The sequence below is a fragment of the Ursus maritimus genome, unplaced genomic scaffold (assembly GCF_017311325.1).
Source record: "Ursus maritimus isolate PB19 unplaced genomic scaffold, ASM1731132v1 scaffold_31, whole genome shotgun sequence".
Lineage (NCBI taxonomy): Eukaryota > Metazoa > Chordata > Mammalia > Carnivora > Ursidae > Ursus > Ursus maritimus.
In genome coordinates this window covers 2104882-2121991 of record NW_024425675.1, presented here as the reverse complement: position 1 = coordinate 2121991, position 17110 = coordinate 2104882, and the positions used below count along the sequence as shown (strand labels likewise).

Sequence of the window (17110 nt, the reverse complement as noted above, 5' to 3'; positions counted from 1 at the left end):
GTATAGGATTTTCACAGCTAAGGGAACCTTAGATACTCTGGTTCTCACACACTCATTGTACTTGACACAGGATGGGAAATAGGGGGCATGCTTTGTTATTTTATCTCAGGTGTTTTTTTTTTTTGAGTATCTAGAAATGATAATGGTGTCCACACTGATAATGTTGATACAGATGAGAAGTTGGTGTAAGGTGTCAGGTCCTCGAGTGTCTTGGTTATGTCTATAAAACACTTTCTCTTGTCCTGTTTCTCTCCTTTTTCCTCCTCACCCACCCTTCCCTTTCTTCATTCGGTCACTCTCATTATGTGGCACAAATAAAGTGCGGCTTGTAAAATGTGATGGTGTATACAAATACAGGATAGCTAACAGGTGGAATTGCTTCCCTGGTGCCTTTGTAGGTCATTTGGAAAACTGCATTGTCCTTGTTAAGACACACAAGTGAAGGGGTCACTGAACCAGTGTCAGGATTTGTCCTGGATACTTCACGGCATATTGTCGGTGGGAGTTGCTGTATTTGAAAGCATGATCTTTTGTATATGCTGTTAGGATCTCATCTGTGAATAAGCCAGCACAAATTCTTGACCATGGTTGCCTGGTTTTCACATTGCTTAGACAATGCTGTATGGGTGGAAGGAGCTGTTCTTATAGGACTTCAGTCTGTGGCTTCCCAGTGCCTTTGTTGTCGTATACTAAGGGTGGAGGGGTCACAGCTGTTCCTTACGTGAGCTGGACAGGCACCCTCTTTACTATGCCATTTTATTTTTTGCTTTTTGCTCTCTATCCTCAGTTTCAACTTCCATCACCTCGCTTAGGGATTTCTAGAGTAGAGAAAGCAAAGAAAAAACAAGAAGTCTGAGAAGAGCAATGACTTTGCCGGAAAAGCCCTTTAAGAAGCAGACCCTCTTGCCCCTTACCCTTTAAGCAGAGGCTCCCACCCCAGCATCTCTGTGTTACAATCTGTTCTTTTACTTTATATAAACATTGTTATACATACGTATGTTCCATAAAGTTATATGTGTTATATATGTTATGTAGTCATAAAACACATATCACTTTTAGACATATATATTTAATTTTTTAATTGAAAAATTTCAAACTTAATAGAAGTTATAATAATAATAGTACAAAAAATTCCTTTATGCCCTTTACCCAGATTTACCACTTCTAAGCCAGTGTTTTATCACTTTCCACCCATACTCTGATCATTATCCTATATCTTTCTTCTGAATTGTTTGGGAGTAGATGACCTGCATCATTTCCTTTACATCCTAATACCCCACTGTGTATTCCCTAAGAACAAGGATATTCTCTGTATAACTACAATATTGTTATCAAAATCAAGAATTTAGCATTGGTAAAATTCTTTTTAACTGTCCATCATCCAACTGTGTTAAGTGGCCCCATAATGTCCTGTGTAGCATGTTTTTCTCTGGTACTGCTTTCAGTCCAGGATCACACATGGCATTTAGTGGGTGTGCCCCTCAGTGTCCTTTAATCTGGAGAGGTCCTCAGCCTTTCTTTGTCTTTCCTAACACTAACGTTGTTGAAGAATACAGGGCCAGGTGTTTTTTGGTTGGTTGGTTTTTTTAAGATTTATTTATTTGTTTGTTTGTTTGTTTATTTGAAGGGGGGAGGGGCAGAGGGAGAGAATCTTCCAGCAGACTCTGAGCCCAACACAGGGCTCAGTCTCATGACCCTGAGATCATGACCTGAGCTGAAACAAGAGTCAGAGGCTTAACTGACTGAGCCACCCAGGTGCCCCCGTTTGTTTGTTTGTTTTTAAGAGAATGCTTCTCATTTTGAATTTGTCTGAAGGATTTAGGAAAGCATTTGGAGCCAGAATACTTTATGGAATGCTCCCTTGCGCTTAGTGTTTCAAATCTGGAGACACAGCATCCTTCTGACTTCGTTGGTGATGTTGAGTTTGATTACCCTGCAGGGTGCTGTCCAGATTCTCTACCCAGCATTTAAGGGCTTTCCCCCTGCCAACTAGTAAGCAGTCTATGGGCCATGCAAATATCCTCCTTATCTCCAACCCCAGATTTAGCATCTATTGATTATTCTTGCTTGAACCAGTCTTTACATTTTGGTTGCAGAATGCTAATTTTCCAGCCCCATTGCTTCCTCTCCATGTGGCAGTCCCCATTCTGCTCTCGGGGGAGCCCTTTCTTCCCATCCACCCATTCCACCATCCATCCATCTTTAGTATGGACTTCTGGATTTCTGTTTTTTCAATGATTTATAGCCATTCCTGTTAATTATTTTGATGCTCACATTTCCCTAGGTTTGGCTAGTGGCAGTCTTTTCAAACTGGCTCTGTGTTCTTGTGGCATGTCCCCACCTTTTTTTTTTTTTTTTTTTTTTTTGAGCACTCTCTTGCTTTTTGGCACAGTAAGATATTTCAGGCTTACCTTGTACCTTCCTGGGTCAGCCCTGGAATCAGCCATTTCTTCAGGGAGCCCTGATTTTTTTTGTCCCCTGGTGACAACAGTATTAGAAACCCAGATCTAGACTTCATGTGTACTCCTCGCTGCTGGGCGTCAGTGCTTCCCACCGACCCATTCAGCAAACATAACTAGGAAAGACGTGTTTTAGAAATCATTAATTCCTACTGGTAACTTTAATTTCCAGTTCTGGTCTGTCCCGTCAGGTGTTTTCTTGCTTTTGGTTGTAACTATTTTTTTCCTTCTATGAAAAATTTATTTAAAAAAAAAACAGCCTTATTGAGATATAATTTACATACCAAATTCACCCTTTTAAACTATACAATTTAGTGGTTTTTAGTATATTCATAGAGTTGTGCAACCATTACTACAGTCAATTTCATAATGTACTCATTACCCCACAAAAAAACCCTTGTGTTCATTAGCAGTCACTCTCTGTTCCTAGTCCCCCCTAGCTCCTGGCAACCACTGCTCTGCTTCCTGCCTCTGCAGATTTGTCTCCTGTGGACATTTCATATAAATCTAATCTTACATTATGTAGCCATTTGTGACAGACTTCTTTCCTTAGCATGTTTTCAGGGTGCATCCACATTGAATTAGTTTATATTAGAACTCCATTCCTTTTTATGGCAAATACCATTCCATCGTGTGGCTAGGCCCTACTTTATCTATCCATTCATCAGTTGATGGACATTTGGGTTGTTTCCACCTTTTGGCTCTTATGAATAATGCTGCTGTGAATATTCTTGTGCAGGTTTTTGTGTGGACATATATTTTCATTTCTCTTGGGCATATACCTAGGGGTAGAATTGCTGGGATATATGGCCATTCTGTATTTAACATTTTGAGGAATTGCCAAACTGTTTTTCAAAGTACTGGTCTTTGGCTTTAAATAAATTGTGGCTGCAGTCCTGTGAATTCAGTTTTAAACTCTGATCAACAATTAGCTACTTGTTTCTTCAAATCACAACTTTTCAAATCACTATTTTTTCTTTACTTCCTTTTACTTTTTTCTTTTTTAAACTTTTCCCAAGAGAAGAAATGACCTCCTGGAACCAGAAAAGTTTTTACCAATATGACTATAACTGCATTCATTGAGAATTTTGAAAGGGATAATGTTTAAGAACAAGTTGGTGTAGCAAGAACACTTTATTAGGAGTCAGGTGACCTGAGTTCTGACTGTTCTGCTACAGCTCCACTTTGTAATGCCCAGTTCCTGGGTGGCTTGTTAAAGCACTTTGATTTTGTCGCGCGTAAAGAGGAATGCTATTGCTTACCTCCCAGAATGGTCTCACGGTTCTTATGAATGGCAGTGGGGATAGGATATGTGCGGGCCCTTGAACATTTGCACATTCAAGCTTCTGCAGCAGCTCCTTAATTATGTAGAAGCGTGAGCGCAAATAAAGTAGGAAGGAAACTTGAATTTCTTATATTCTGAGGCACGTCTAACCTATTTTTGAGTCTTTCTGTAAATTAAAAATTTTAAGACCTACATTGGATAGACATCTGCCCTACTTTACCCCCAGCATTCTGGAAAATGCTCATTTCTGACCCCCTCCTACACCAGAAGATACAGCCTGGACTATATATGCCATTGCATTTAAGAAGTGAAGTAATAGAAAAACGTTATTTGGAGAATGAACCTCTCTTTCTTTGGTAGCTGCAGAAAGAACTCGGGCAGCAGTAAACACACCCTGTGCTCGTTGCCGTACGGAAGCCTCCTGAAGGAGGGGGAGGCCCAGGGCGGTGCCACACGCCCTCAGTGCTCAGCCTTAGTGCTATCGGGAAAATCTCTGTACTTCAGATGGTGCCAGGCCTAAAACATTCTATTTCTGGATTTTGCCTCACAGCCAGAAGTTTAATAACAAAAAGTACTCCTCATTGTAGAGTTGGTGCGCTGAGCCATAATAAGGCCAGGATTTGAGCTGGGATTGAAGTACATTATGAATGTAATTATTTTGTAGTGACAGCATGCATGACTCACAGTAGAGCAAAATTTGACCTCAGTGCTGGCATTTACCCAGTTTTTGTTCTTGAAATCCAATGTTGGTTTATTTTCTGCTTTCACAAATTAATGATTTTGTCTGTTTCTGTTCTTAATTCTATGGATGTTTGCTTTTTCTTTTAGTCTTTCAGAACTTGTAGGCTTTCCTTGCTATAAAAATTGATCCCTGCTAAAAGCTTTCAGTCTCCCTTTTTCTTTTCATGGAGTGTTTGTTAGTTAATAGCTGGAGATCAAAGATGAGGGGGCTTCCTTTTGTTTGTTCTGTTCTTCTGTCATCGGGTCTCTGAGGCCTGTGGTGGTGTTGGAAGGATGCTGGTGGAGCTCTGCTCTCTCGTGGCCCTCCTCTCAGCTGAGTGCTTCTGCCCTCTGGGATAAGTGCCCTGGGTTTGCATGGACTTGGAAATTGCACAGAATGTCCTTGTACCCACCCCATACTGGCTGTGTGACTTGGGCAGATAATTTCTTAATCTAATGTGGGAACTACCACGCCCTGCCTTCATCGTTTTTGCGACTGTCTGCACAACATGAGTATTCACGTGGTGGCAGGTGGTGGCAGTGGCCACCCCAGCCCCTTTCCCACCTCTCCTGTGCTCTTCCCGCATTTATTTTGCACACATCAGGCCCTCAGTTAATTCTTAATAAAGGAATACTAGTGCAAATTTCATTTCTCTGTACTTTGGGAAACTAGCTTTCTCAATGAAAATTTAAAAAATGAGGAAATTTTGATTTCTGGAGATTTTATTTGTTTTTCAAACTTTTGTAACTTTTTTCCTCTACCAATATTACCTCATATTTTCTAATGCTTTATTTTTATTTGATCCTAACAAACACTAAGAAATAGGTCAGTTTTGTCCAACCATTGAAAAATAGGAAGCTAAAGCACAGAGACTAGGTGTTATTAAGTGACTTGGTGATACTCATTGAGCATGTTCATGGGCTCAGCACCCCAGGGGTTACCCTGGGGTAGTCCTCACAGCACCACAATGAGGGGTGGTATGGCTCTCCATGTTTTACAGATGAACACATTGAAGCTTGTGGAGGTAAAGCATATGGTGACCTCATAATTTATTGCCTGAACTGAGACACTGTAGACTGTAAATAGGGTTTCTATAATGGTTACTCAAGGACAGCAACAGGGGCAAATTCGGACTGTCCCCAGTAAGCCAGGATGTGTCATCATCCTATTTAACTAACTTGCCCAAGTTTACATAACTAATGAGTGGAGGAGCTGCCTCCTGAGCTCTAGGCTTTCAGACTCCAGCCATACTCTTGCTTCACCTGTGCTAGTGTCTCATCCATATTAGCGGAATCCTAGCAGGACCACAAGAGAGCCAGGACTCTGGCCCCTTTGTTCTGCCAGGCACTGCCCCACTGCAGTATGTCCTGAGTGTGTCATTAGTATTCTCTGTCCAATGGCAAGAGCCCTTGCCCTGGGCTCCTGTTTGCCAGCTTGTTAAAACATGGCACTCTCCTTTCTGCTGTTGGTAGGAAGGCGTGGACTTTGGAGTCAGACAAATGTTACAAATGTGAACTCTGGTGTCTTAGATTTGACCTTGGAAACGTTACTTAATTTCTCTGACCTCCTTTGACTTATCTATGAAATGAGAATTCTCCTTGCCTTGTTGGGGGTTTGTGAGCTGTTAAATGAACACATGAAAAGTATCCAGAATACTGTTGACTTTTATTTGATAGCTGTTAAATAAAAGTTGTTGTTGTTACTGTCATTATGTCACCATTTAATTATGTCTTAGTGTAGTGTATGTGGAAGGAAGGAGTGAGTGGTGACCTGGGGACATGAAGAGAGGATGAACGTCTCCTCCCTACAGTGGAGAACCTCTGAATCATTTAAGCAGGGAGGTGACATGATCTGATTTGCTTTGTAAAAAGACCACAGTAGCATCAGAGGAAGACTGGTTTGGTAGAGGAATAAGCCTAGAGGCAGGATGGCTTTTGCAGTGATACGGGTGAGAAGTGATGGAGGCCATTCATATACCAGTTAGTGGCTGGAGGGACGTCGAGGAAAATGCTTTTGAAATGTATTTACAAGGTAGAATCAGTGGTACTTCATGCAGGGAGACCAAAGGAAAGACAAAATATTCAAGAATATTTTGTGGGGGGCACCTGGGTGGCTCAGTCGTTAAGCGTCTGCCTTCTGCTCAGGTCATGATCCCAGGGTCCTGGGAGCGAGCGCCGCATTGGACTCCCTGCTCAGTGGGAGGCCTGCTTCTCCCTCTCCCACTCCCCCTGCTTGTGTTCCCTCTCTTGCTTTGTCTCTCTCTGTCAAATATATAAAATCTTAAAAAAAAAAAAAAAGAATATTTTGTGGATTTCTGGTTTTAAGGCATTGTAATTCAGTGGAAGAAGAGGTTCATTTGCCATTTGAGGTGCCTATGAGAAACATTTAGGTGGAGAGCTTGGAAGAGAGGTTGGGCCAAAGAGGAGAGATTTGGGGCTCACAGGGGAGCAGAAGGAAGTTGCACTAATGGGACTACAGGAGGACTTCCTGGGGAGAGCGTACAGGGGAAAGAAAAGACTGTCACCCTCCAGGGAGTTCAGAGAAGTGGAGTCCACAAAAAGGGACTGAGTACTCAGCAAGATAGAAGGAAACCAGGAGAGAGCTAGGGCTGGAAAGTACTCATTACAGTAGCAGCTTGGGGTTCTTTGTGAATGGGTATTGCATGTGGAGTGTGAGCCAACTTCTAGAAAATTTGAAGAAGCGGAGTCATTTACTAGCCCTGGCCTGGAGAATGATAGGTCTTCCACTGAAGGTGAGGGGAGCGGTACGACACGTTCGTTTGCCAGGGAGGAAGAAGCAGTCAAGGGAGTGAATGCTGCCTGATGGCCTCTTAGTTCTCTGTGAGGCCTGCTGCCTGCAGGAGGTCAGAGTGAGGCAGCTGACGGAGATCTGAGAAGGTGGGCGGTTGGATGGAATAGTTGGGAGAAGGATTTCTGGTTATTGTGGAGGGTCCGGTGGAGGTCTTAGCCCTGTACCCGCATTTCTCTTTGTCCTGCACTTGGATTGTGTGTGTGTGTGTGTGTGTGTGTGTGTGTGTCTGTCTGTCTCTACATATCTTTGTATCTGACAGACATCTAATTGGAATCATAGAAAGGGATAATCTCATTATTTGGGACACATGATAACTCTTCAATAAAATCTTCTTAAATACACAGTCCAACAATTGTGTGTTAGTGGATCTGGGTGTAGATAATGGGTTAGTTGTGCGACATCATGGGGATAGGTGGACTAGATGATCTTCACTCGAGTTCTCAAGTTTTATTCCAGGTATTTATTACTTAATTTGTAAAATATACACTATTTCAAAGTTATAAATTTTTCTTTTCTTAAAATATTTTGAATAATAGTTTAGAGCGTTTATTTCCTTAAAAGCCATATTTGGACTTCTCACTGATTGGCCTGTCCTCTGCCCCCCTTCCAAGCAGTTTATGGGTGATGTTACAGTAGCTGCTCTTTCACCAAGACTGTCATTCTTGGCACCATCTGTCTGAGCCAGGTAACGGGACCGTTGTGCCCTTCCTTTTCCAATAAAACATTGCCTTAGGTATTTTCTTCTGTATATTTCTAGTATGTTACGGACATTAGCATAAAAAAGCATTCCTATCACTTTTTTTGACACGTTTAATGTACTCTTTATTTAACAAGGACTGATGTAATGCTTCCCATGTGCTGGCCCTGCTCTAAGCACTTTATTAACTCGTGTACTCCTCAATAATGACCCTGTGAGGTAGGGTCTGTTACCTTCGTTTTACAGACAGGAACCGGCGGTGCAGAGAGGGAGGGTAGGTAACTCGCCGGGTCACAGAGTGAGTTATGGCTGAGTCAGTTTCACACCTGCAGTTGCGACTCTAGCACCTGTCGTCTTGACTGCTGTTCTCCAGTGTGTCATACGGCCGTGTTATTTATGAGCAAAGACTGGAACCTACTTGGAAGATTTTAGAGCCAAACATACACATGTACAAGCATATGGACTTTCAGAATCACGGGACGTCTAAATTAATGTAGTATTATGTTACATAATATTAAAACTGAGAACCATAATCTGGTACACCACGTGCTTATTCAAAATCTCGAGCAAATGAGAGCACGCTCTTCTGTGAAGGTGCGTGTGTCTCCGACGCTTCAGAGGCATCGCAGACGTTTCAAGCTCTCCGTGTTGCAGGATGCACGTTGGTGCTGCTTGTTAGAAGGTGTTGGTGCCTGGGCTGACTCTCCCTTCCCTCTGCAGAACAGAAACCGAAGCACGAAAACAACCCCAGAGTCGAGCTTTTCTGCCGCAGGGTTCTAATTATTTGAGCTTTTTAGTGACGTGGATTTCAGATTGAGAGAAGTATACATTCTCTGAATCTTGTAGTCCTGATATTCAACAGGTGGCTGAACACCCAAATGATACTGTAGAGTGATGAGGCACCTGCAACTCAGAGTCTTCATAACTCAGTACGAGGACTTGTGTTCAATTCAGACACGGTTATAGAGTTTGAAAGCTTAGTTGGTGTTCCCCTGGCAAACTGAGGGCTTTGGCTCGCCAGCGCTGAGTGCTGGGAGGCTGCTGCTCTTTGGGGCTGCTTTCCAGTTAACCCTCTGACCCTTAGGGACTGTGTGCGCCCAGGGGCATGCCTGCCCATGGGCTCAGGGAGGGAGTTTCTTAGACTGTGAAGGGATGTGTAGATTATGTTCACCTGTGTCTCCTTGACACCCATGCTCATGTTTTCTTAGGCAAACTATTCTTTGCAGTTCCCCTCACATTTTAATCCTGAGAAATTTGTGTCAGAAGGAGTAGTTGAAACCACACAAAATAGAAATGAATTATTATTGTCCTTTTGCTTCATTGTTGGGATTATACCTGAAGTTACCCTGTGTCTCATCAATTAATTATTGAATTTTTGTGTTAAGCACAGTATCTGTTGAGATTTTGTTTGTAGATTTTGCACCTATGGGGAAAATTTCATAAGACCTTTAAAAGCTTGCCACCTGTATTAATAGCTGTATTATGAGTTTTTAGTGTGTTTTGTGTGAGTTAAATATGATTGCTATAAGAGCTTAAGAAGAGAAAAAAATATTTTTAGTGCCTTTGGATCGTCGTAATGAGAATTTTGTGATTAATTTGACAGGTGTGAAAATGCCATTTTAAAATTGACATTCAAATTGTAACTTGAACATTGCAGATTTTCTTTGGGCCCTTTCCTTACACTGGCACAAAGCAGTGTGAGCTTAAGAAGGAAAGCCCAAGAACTGAACTTCCTGACTTTGGTTATTTCCTTCTGACCCACATGCTGTTTATAAACCGGTGCTAGAGAGGGTTATAATGTTTCAGTAGTGCAGTGCCCTCTAGCTGCAATCCAAGGAACTGGATACTTGACTATTAACATTTTTATTTAGTTTTGAGGGGAGATTCTGTTTATGACATTGGTTTATATTTCTCAGGCTACTGCATATTTTCATAATTTTATTACAGAGGAAACCTTATTAAATATGAAATAAATTTTAAAGTGTGGAATAGGGCACTTGGTCTCTGATTAGCTTTAAGGCTTCCTTTTCATTTGTAAAGTGTGGACATGGGATTTTGTTGCACGTGGGCACTTGAGGCAGGCAGTTTTATTAGCCCTAAAGGGATTATTTGCATTAGTTGCTGAAAATGCCTCTTAGACTGTCAACATAGCACCATGCAAATGGAAACTTGTTTGGGTGATTTGATTTTTTTTTCCTAACTTGCTTTTCAATAAGAGTTATCTGGAGTAATGTCTACTAATCATATCACCCACATAGTGGCAAAATCTACTTAGTATTCAATTAGATGTCATCAGTGTATAATTTAAATTCTGTTTTCTATACCAGTACGTTTCAGAAGTAGTTCTTCAGAGAGCTCAAACTTTATACATTTGTGAAAGAACCAGTCATAAGACAGAACAGGCACTGCCTGTTGGTTGTATTTTCAAAAGTATCAGATAATCTTCCTCTTTAAAATGTGTTTGGCCCCTAACAAAGCAATACTTTTTTCTTTATAACTTCACCTCCTGAAATTCAAGCTGATTAACCAGGAGATCTAAATTTACATTGGCTGCATTTTCAGTGGCCTCCAAATCAACTGTACCTAAAGAATAAAGAAAATGGGTACAGTTGCTTCTTGCCTTGATCCTGATGCATAAAACCAGGTTGCTGCCTTAATTAGGGTCTTTCACTGGGGTAATGAGCAGTGTCATTGTTTCCTGCAGGCCCCAGGGCAGGTGATTTTCTTGGACTCTGCAGCACGCTCTTTGGTGGTGGCTTGCAGGAGAATACTGTTCTCCAGTGAGGGAGGTTTGGGACTAGCAGTGGTGGTGGCGACTTTTACATGTAGAGGAACAAGGGATTTCATTGTATGAAGAAAGTGTTTTTGTACTGTTCTTGCTGGTGGTATTAATATTTCTTGCTAAGACATTTTTCCTCAGTGGTCTCATATCAAGTTTAAGAGGATGATGTTTCTTGGAAGAATTTTGAATCCCATTTAATTGTCCTGTCTTGTTGCCATTGTTTTCTAGCATCCTCCAGGACAAATAGCGAGGAAATACAGCTCCTGCTCCACTATTTTCCTAGATGATAGCACAGTCAGTCAACCAAACCTCAAGTATACAATTAAATGGTGGGTATACACATTTTTGCTTAACTGAATTCTTTTTCTGGTCCTTAACCTGACAGCTAACTGGTTGGTTGTGGGGTCTGGAAGTGGTAAGATTGGGCTGGAGGAGGCCATTGACTGTTGAGGAAATCTGTTTAAAAAGCGATTTTGGTAGGTAAAATGTGGGGTGTTCCAAATATTTGTGCACATTCGCATTTACATAAAAGACCAAATTTAAAATTATTTTAAATGTAGGCGAAGACATGTATTTGATTTCTACCTCCCACTTTTTATTAAAGCCACCCTGGAATAACTCTACTAATATTTTACCTTTGAAAAATAAAGCAGGGCTTTTGTGGTCCCATTTAAGACTCGGGGCTACAGTGGAAAGCAGGCCTGACAGTGAAAGTGTATTTGCCCAGAATTGAGAGATCTAAGTTCTGGTCTTGGCTCTCTCAGCAACAGGGAGGGTTTGGGTAAGATCCTTCTCTTTGGAACCTTGTTTTAAAGTGGGGTTTAAGGGAGGAAGGGGAGTCTTTGGATAAAATCCTTTCCCTTTTGGGCTTCAGTTTCCTTATTTTAAAATGGAAGTTAAGAGGGAAGGAACACTTTTTTTCTTATAATGTTCCTATTAGCATTGTGATAATAATGGCCGTTGACAGAGATCACAGAAAACCTGATGTGCTGGGGTCTGTGGTCATCATTTCAACTGCAGAAAACCTGGGGTATTTTATTTCTATATGTGTTTAAGAAGTTACACATTTAACAACAGGCCAAGTTAGTGTATGATGTAAGTGTTTAAATTTCTAAATAAGAAGTATTCTTTCATTTCAGTGGGCCATGTTTTCAGGCTTAGAAGCCCGATTCTGAGTGTGACCATATGTGGCGAAAAATCACAGCCTCAGTCAGGCAGCAGGGACTGTGTCAGTCTTCTGTGGACAGCAGCCACCCTGTGGGGAGGTGGAAGATGGAAAGATGGGAGGCTGCCTTCTGTCCTCAAGGGTTGCATGTTTTCTAAGATCTAAATAGAAGTGCAGCTTCTTCCCTTATTACCTTGGCATTTAACGGCTTGATAAATGACAAGTGGGCATAAACCCAAGCAGTCCGTGTTTGCAGCTGGGAAGAGGTCTGCATGTCATAGCCTTTGGGCCACAGTTTACTGCCAGGAAATAGGAAGTTACAGTACTTCTTGAAAGTAGTTTCTAGAGTAAATCATTAGTAATTTTGGAGAGGAGCGGAAAGCCCTGAAGATCTAGGTACCATGTGGCTGTTGGCATCTGCACAAATTCCAGAGAGCCTGGAATGAAAGCTGCTAATTTCTCTTTAATCCTGGGATCGTCTTCAACAGGAAGGGAGGCCAAGTGGAGCAGAGGGCACCTTCACTTTCAGGGCCAGCAGGAGCTCTTGGGATTTACAAATGGATCCGACTCAGTTGTTCAACACTTCCCCCTTGGATAACTTGAAATTGCCACTGGTTGTGACATAGACACTTAGGAGCCTGGTGGGAAAACTGGTTAACACTTTGGTATTTCAGTGTCACCTAAGTTATAAATGTGCTGCTGGGCAAATCAGTGGTTCCAAGCCCTGGCTACACCCTGGAATCCTCTGGGAGCTGGAAAACACACTGATGTTTGATGTCTTGCCCTACAGATCTGGTATCTGGATTGTAACACCCCCCCCCCCCCCAGGAGATTCTAGTAGGTAGCCAAGTTTGAGAACTCCTGATGTAAGTGAACAGTTGCTCTCCCCTCCCCCACCAAAGTTCACTTGAAACTTTTAAATTATAGGTTAATACGTGGAGGAAAAAGAGCTAAAAGCTGGCCCAGTTCAAGAGTAGACTGTTGAAACAAAACATTCAGTGTAGATACTGTGACTCCGAAAGACATTTTCTTTGCACCACCTGAAATTCCTTTAGTCAGTAGTTCATTTATTTTAAAAAGTGCCCTCTTTTTCAAAATGTGTATTTAGGACCTGGGAGCAGGGTGGACCCTAACTGAAGTAGTACCATCAGAATCCTTCCCTGTAAATGCCTGCATCTGACACTGAGCCGGGTTATAATCAAGGAGCTAAAGAGTAAAAAATAATTCAAGGTGTTAGCAGGCCTGGCTGAACTTTAGCCAGGGTCTTTGAACAGTGTAAGGGGAAAAGGGATACTCAGAAGAAGGAGTAGTGTCAAAAAGCGGGATAGGAAGAAGCTAAATCCTAATGCTCTCCTGTTCTGAAATTGTGCCTGAAACTTATCCTACACTTATCAAAAGAAACTCCTATTTTCCTTTTTCGGCTTTTCTGCTTTCCCTAAATCCAAGCCCTTTTCTTGGTCCCCTCCCCCGGGACATTAAAAATACCCAAACCATGAATACTCTTGAGCTTCACTGAGGACATGGTGAGTGTCTGTGGGCTGAACTTGCTTCCTGAAAACCAACTATGACCTTGTTTCTCTGAGAAGAATCCTCTGAGTTCTAAACATCGATTTCTAACTTAATTTTTAAAAGAAAACCCTTCTGTAAATTGTGGGCTACTAAAAGGAACAAGCGTATTTACAAATTCTAGTTGAGGAATGCATGGAGGGTCAAGTGCTGTTCTAATACCGAAAGAAAAGTCTTAAGTGTAACAAGTTTGGGGATTCTGTGCTCATTCTTTTCATAGGCATGATTTCTTTTTCGAGAACTTGATTTTCCCATCTTTCCGTAAATGCCAACAGCTGTAGTACGAATTTAGCATTTGCTAACCAACCCCATGCCTCTGCAGCTGACCTTCATCCCCCCTCCAAAATCCTGTAACAGGCATAGGAATGATGATTAGAGAAAAGGGTGGAGGGACAATGGGTAGCCCCATTCACACCGCCGGCCAAATCACCTACGGTCCTTGGCCTCTGAGGGTTGGAGAGCAGCTGCTTGCCCACCTGCCTCCATCCCCCTGGTTCAGCTCCTTTGTGCTGCCAGTACCCACCACCTCTTGGTCTTCAGAGGTTTTAGTATTGTCATATGCTTTGCTGAGTAGTTAGCTCTAGGTAAGAGGACAAGTATAAGGCCACCAGTCATAAATCTGTTTTGTTTTCTTGGTCAAGAAAATAGCATTTCTTCATTCCCAGCTATGTGGCAAAAGCAGCTGAGCAAACCCTTTGGTCCACATGTACTTCTGGTTTGACCCCAGCCCATCTTTGGTGAGACCTCAACATTTTCGAAGGACGTAGCAGAACTGACCAGGCCTCTGAAGCCCCAAGTGTGGGACTGATTTTCAACTGACTGCCATGTGCCCCCCAAATCACTTCTTTCACAGTGACCAACTAAGCTGGCCCATGGAGCTGTGCTGTATGTGAATTCTGAGCTTGGTTTTCTTACTTTTCGCGATACAACCTTGAGTAGAAACTGTCCTACGTTGTGGCTCTGTTTTTCCTGAAGGTCTAAGGCCAGGATGATGTCCAGTCTTGCTTTTGGCTCAGGAGATTCAGAAGATAGTGACCTTGGGGCCCTGAAGATTTCACTCAATTTGCAGAAGTAAAAACACCCCTTGGGATGAAATTATTGCTAGGGGAGTAACCATTAATAATAATGACTTTTGTTTTAGAACTTTGTTTGAAATAATACTTTTATATATTTCGTTTGGTTATAGTAACAGCTCTGTAATATAGGTTGAATTGTCCTAATTTTATAGGTGAGGAAATGGAGGCTCTGGGAGGTAAATGAACTCCAATAAATGAGGAAGCCCGATTTGAAACCCAGGTTGTTCTGACTGTTCGTCCAGGAGTCATGCTTTTCCTGTGTCATGCTCCCTCACAGAGGAGGCAAGAACCATTTCCTTTCTCAATCAGTGGAAGCAGTTAAACTAGTCACTACACCAGACCCAGCCATAAGAAACATCAGTTTAAATCTGACATTAGATTAGAAAACAGTGATCACAGCATGACTATTAAATGAATTAAATGGTAATTTCTTCCTTTTTCCCAGAGGCAGCGTGGTAGCACAAAAGGGCCCAAAACCACTAGACCAGTCAGAAATCCTGGTATCAGTGTCTGAACCTGCATTTTTCTCATTTATGAAAGAGAGTTGATAACATCTGCTGTTTTTCATCACAGGGCTGTTAATATATGCTTGAAAACTGTATTACTTATGTTTTAATTCTGAGGCCCTTTCACCCCAGTTACAATTCTTCGTCAGCTTGAACTGACACTTGAATAACCTCTTGAAGATGTTAGGAGAAAGAGAATATATTGCCATTTGCTCATGAGGACTTGAACACTTAGCTGAAGTCGTATGAATGAGTAGGTCTAGAAAGAGAGAGAGAGACTTGGAAGATGAGAGATTTCTTGTCTATTGTCATAGGAAGTCATAGGTGAGCCTCTGAGCTGTTTGGAATCCAATGCTGAGTAAGCTGAAAAATTTTGGAACTGAGCCCTCCACCTGTGTCTTGATGCCCTAGATGGCAGTTTCTGTGCTCTGGGTACCCACAGCGCAATCTGATGCAGCCAGTTAGTGATATTCTTAGAAGCTTAAAAAATAAACTTTGTCCTCCTCAATTAATTTTAAAGTAAAACAAAAATAGTGTAATGATTTAGACAGCTTACAGAAGAGGAAATTAAGAAAATATATTGGCCGGTTAACATGAATAACCCTGCCGACTTGATAGGTCATCATAGGAACTCCCATCGGAAACAAGTAGGCTTCTTTACCTCTCCGGTTGGAGAACTGTTTTTCAGAATATTCAAGGTAAGTGTCAGCAAGGATGAGGTTGCAGCGGATGCTGGTAGGGAAGTACACTGGCACACTTTTTCTGCAAAAATAGCTGGCAGTGTATGTGGGGAGGCTTATAATTATTAATGGCTTCAGATTGGGTAATTTCAATTACAGAATGTTTTCTTATGGAAATAATATAGTCCCAGGTTGCACAAGTATTTTATGAAGATATCAATATGGTGTTAATTATAATTGCAAAATACTAGAAACAAGTGATGAGTGGTAGGGGAGTAGTTAATTATTCAGCAACTATACAGTGGGATGTAATCAGCCATTTAAAATAATGTTTTAAAAGCGTGTTTTAATGGTAAGAAAAGTATTAATGAGGACAGCAGTAGTATGCAAACCTGTTTACACATAGAGCTTATAGACAGGAGTAGATATCCATATATCTCAACCTCATCTTTATACTTTCTATAGTTTTCAGAAGTTCTACAATATGAATATAACGCATTTTTTTAAATCCGAAAAACATTATTTGGAAAAAATATTCAGGGGAGGGGAATATCTTCATTAAATTCAGATTTTTTAAAATGTAAAATAAAACTTTAAGATAGTGTCAAATAAGAGTTAACTGTTTCAGCAAGTGAATGAATAAGTTAGGTGGATTGCCAAAAGGTTCTTGATTTAAGAGGAAAAAAACCCAGCAAACCTCTTTGGGTGATACTCACATTTTTTTGGTAGTTATAAATAAACCATGATTTTTCTAAACTAGGAGTTCCTAAGTTGGGAAATTTCCAGTGGTGTTTGATTTGCAGCACCTGTTTTTACATAGTGCCTGTATTTTACAAGCAAAGAAAGCTTAAAATTTCAAGTAGAAAGAGAATTTGTTTCTAAATACCTCTTGAAGTTTTGGTATTCCTGGAAGAGATGTAATAATTGCTGGGAATGAGTACAAGATTGGTTTTCTTTGAAAAGTGTGATTTCTTGATCAGTATTCTGAATTAAATGGGACTGTTCAGATGGATCATTTGACTTTTACTTTCCATATTTATGGTCAGAAAGATAATGTATAACATTTTGAATATGCTTACAAAACATTGAACCCTGCATTTTATTTTACAGTGTAGCTCTCGCAATATATTACCACATCAAAAACAGGTATGTGAGTGATTAATTTTGTACTAAAAACTTTACACATTATCTCCTATTATGTTTTTCCTATTTTTTTTTTCCTATTACGTTCTAGTTGCTTTGGCCTTTGTGTTCTTTACCCGTGTTTTCGTGAAATTTCTAGAGTTAGTATAATTTACCCAAACTTCCCAGGTAAGTGCTGAACTACTGCTCAGTCAGAGGAAACCAGACGGGTGTTAGTGT

At 41.1% G+C, this 17110-nt stretch overlaps 1 protein-coding gene across 3 annotated transcripts in view; it reads left to right on the top strand.

Moving 5' to 3' along the window:
• Nucleotides 1-17110, top strand: part of CCNY (cyclin Y) — a 214003-nt gene that overhangs the window by 163955 nt on the left and 32938 nt on the right. For all 3 annotated transcript variants that reach the window (XM_040645241.1, XM_040645240.1, XM_008683937.2), the window contains exons 4-5: nucleotides 10984-11084; nucleotides 16859-16894. In XM_040645241.1, coding sequence (XP_040501175.1) covers nucleotides 10984-11084; nucleotides 16859-16894 — 137 coding nt within the window. The remainder of the gene's footprint in view (nucleotides 1-10983; nucleotides 11085-16858; nucleotides 16895-17110) is intronic.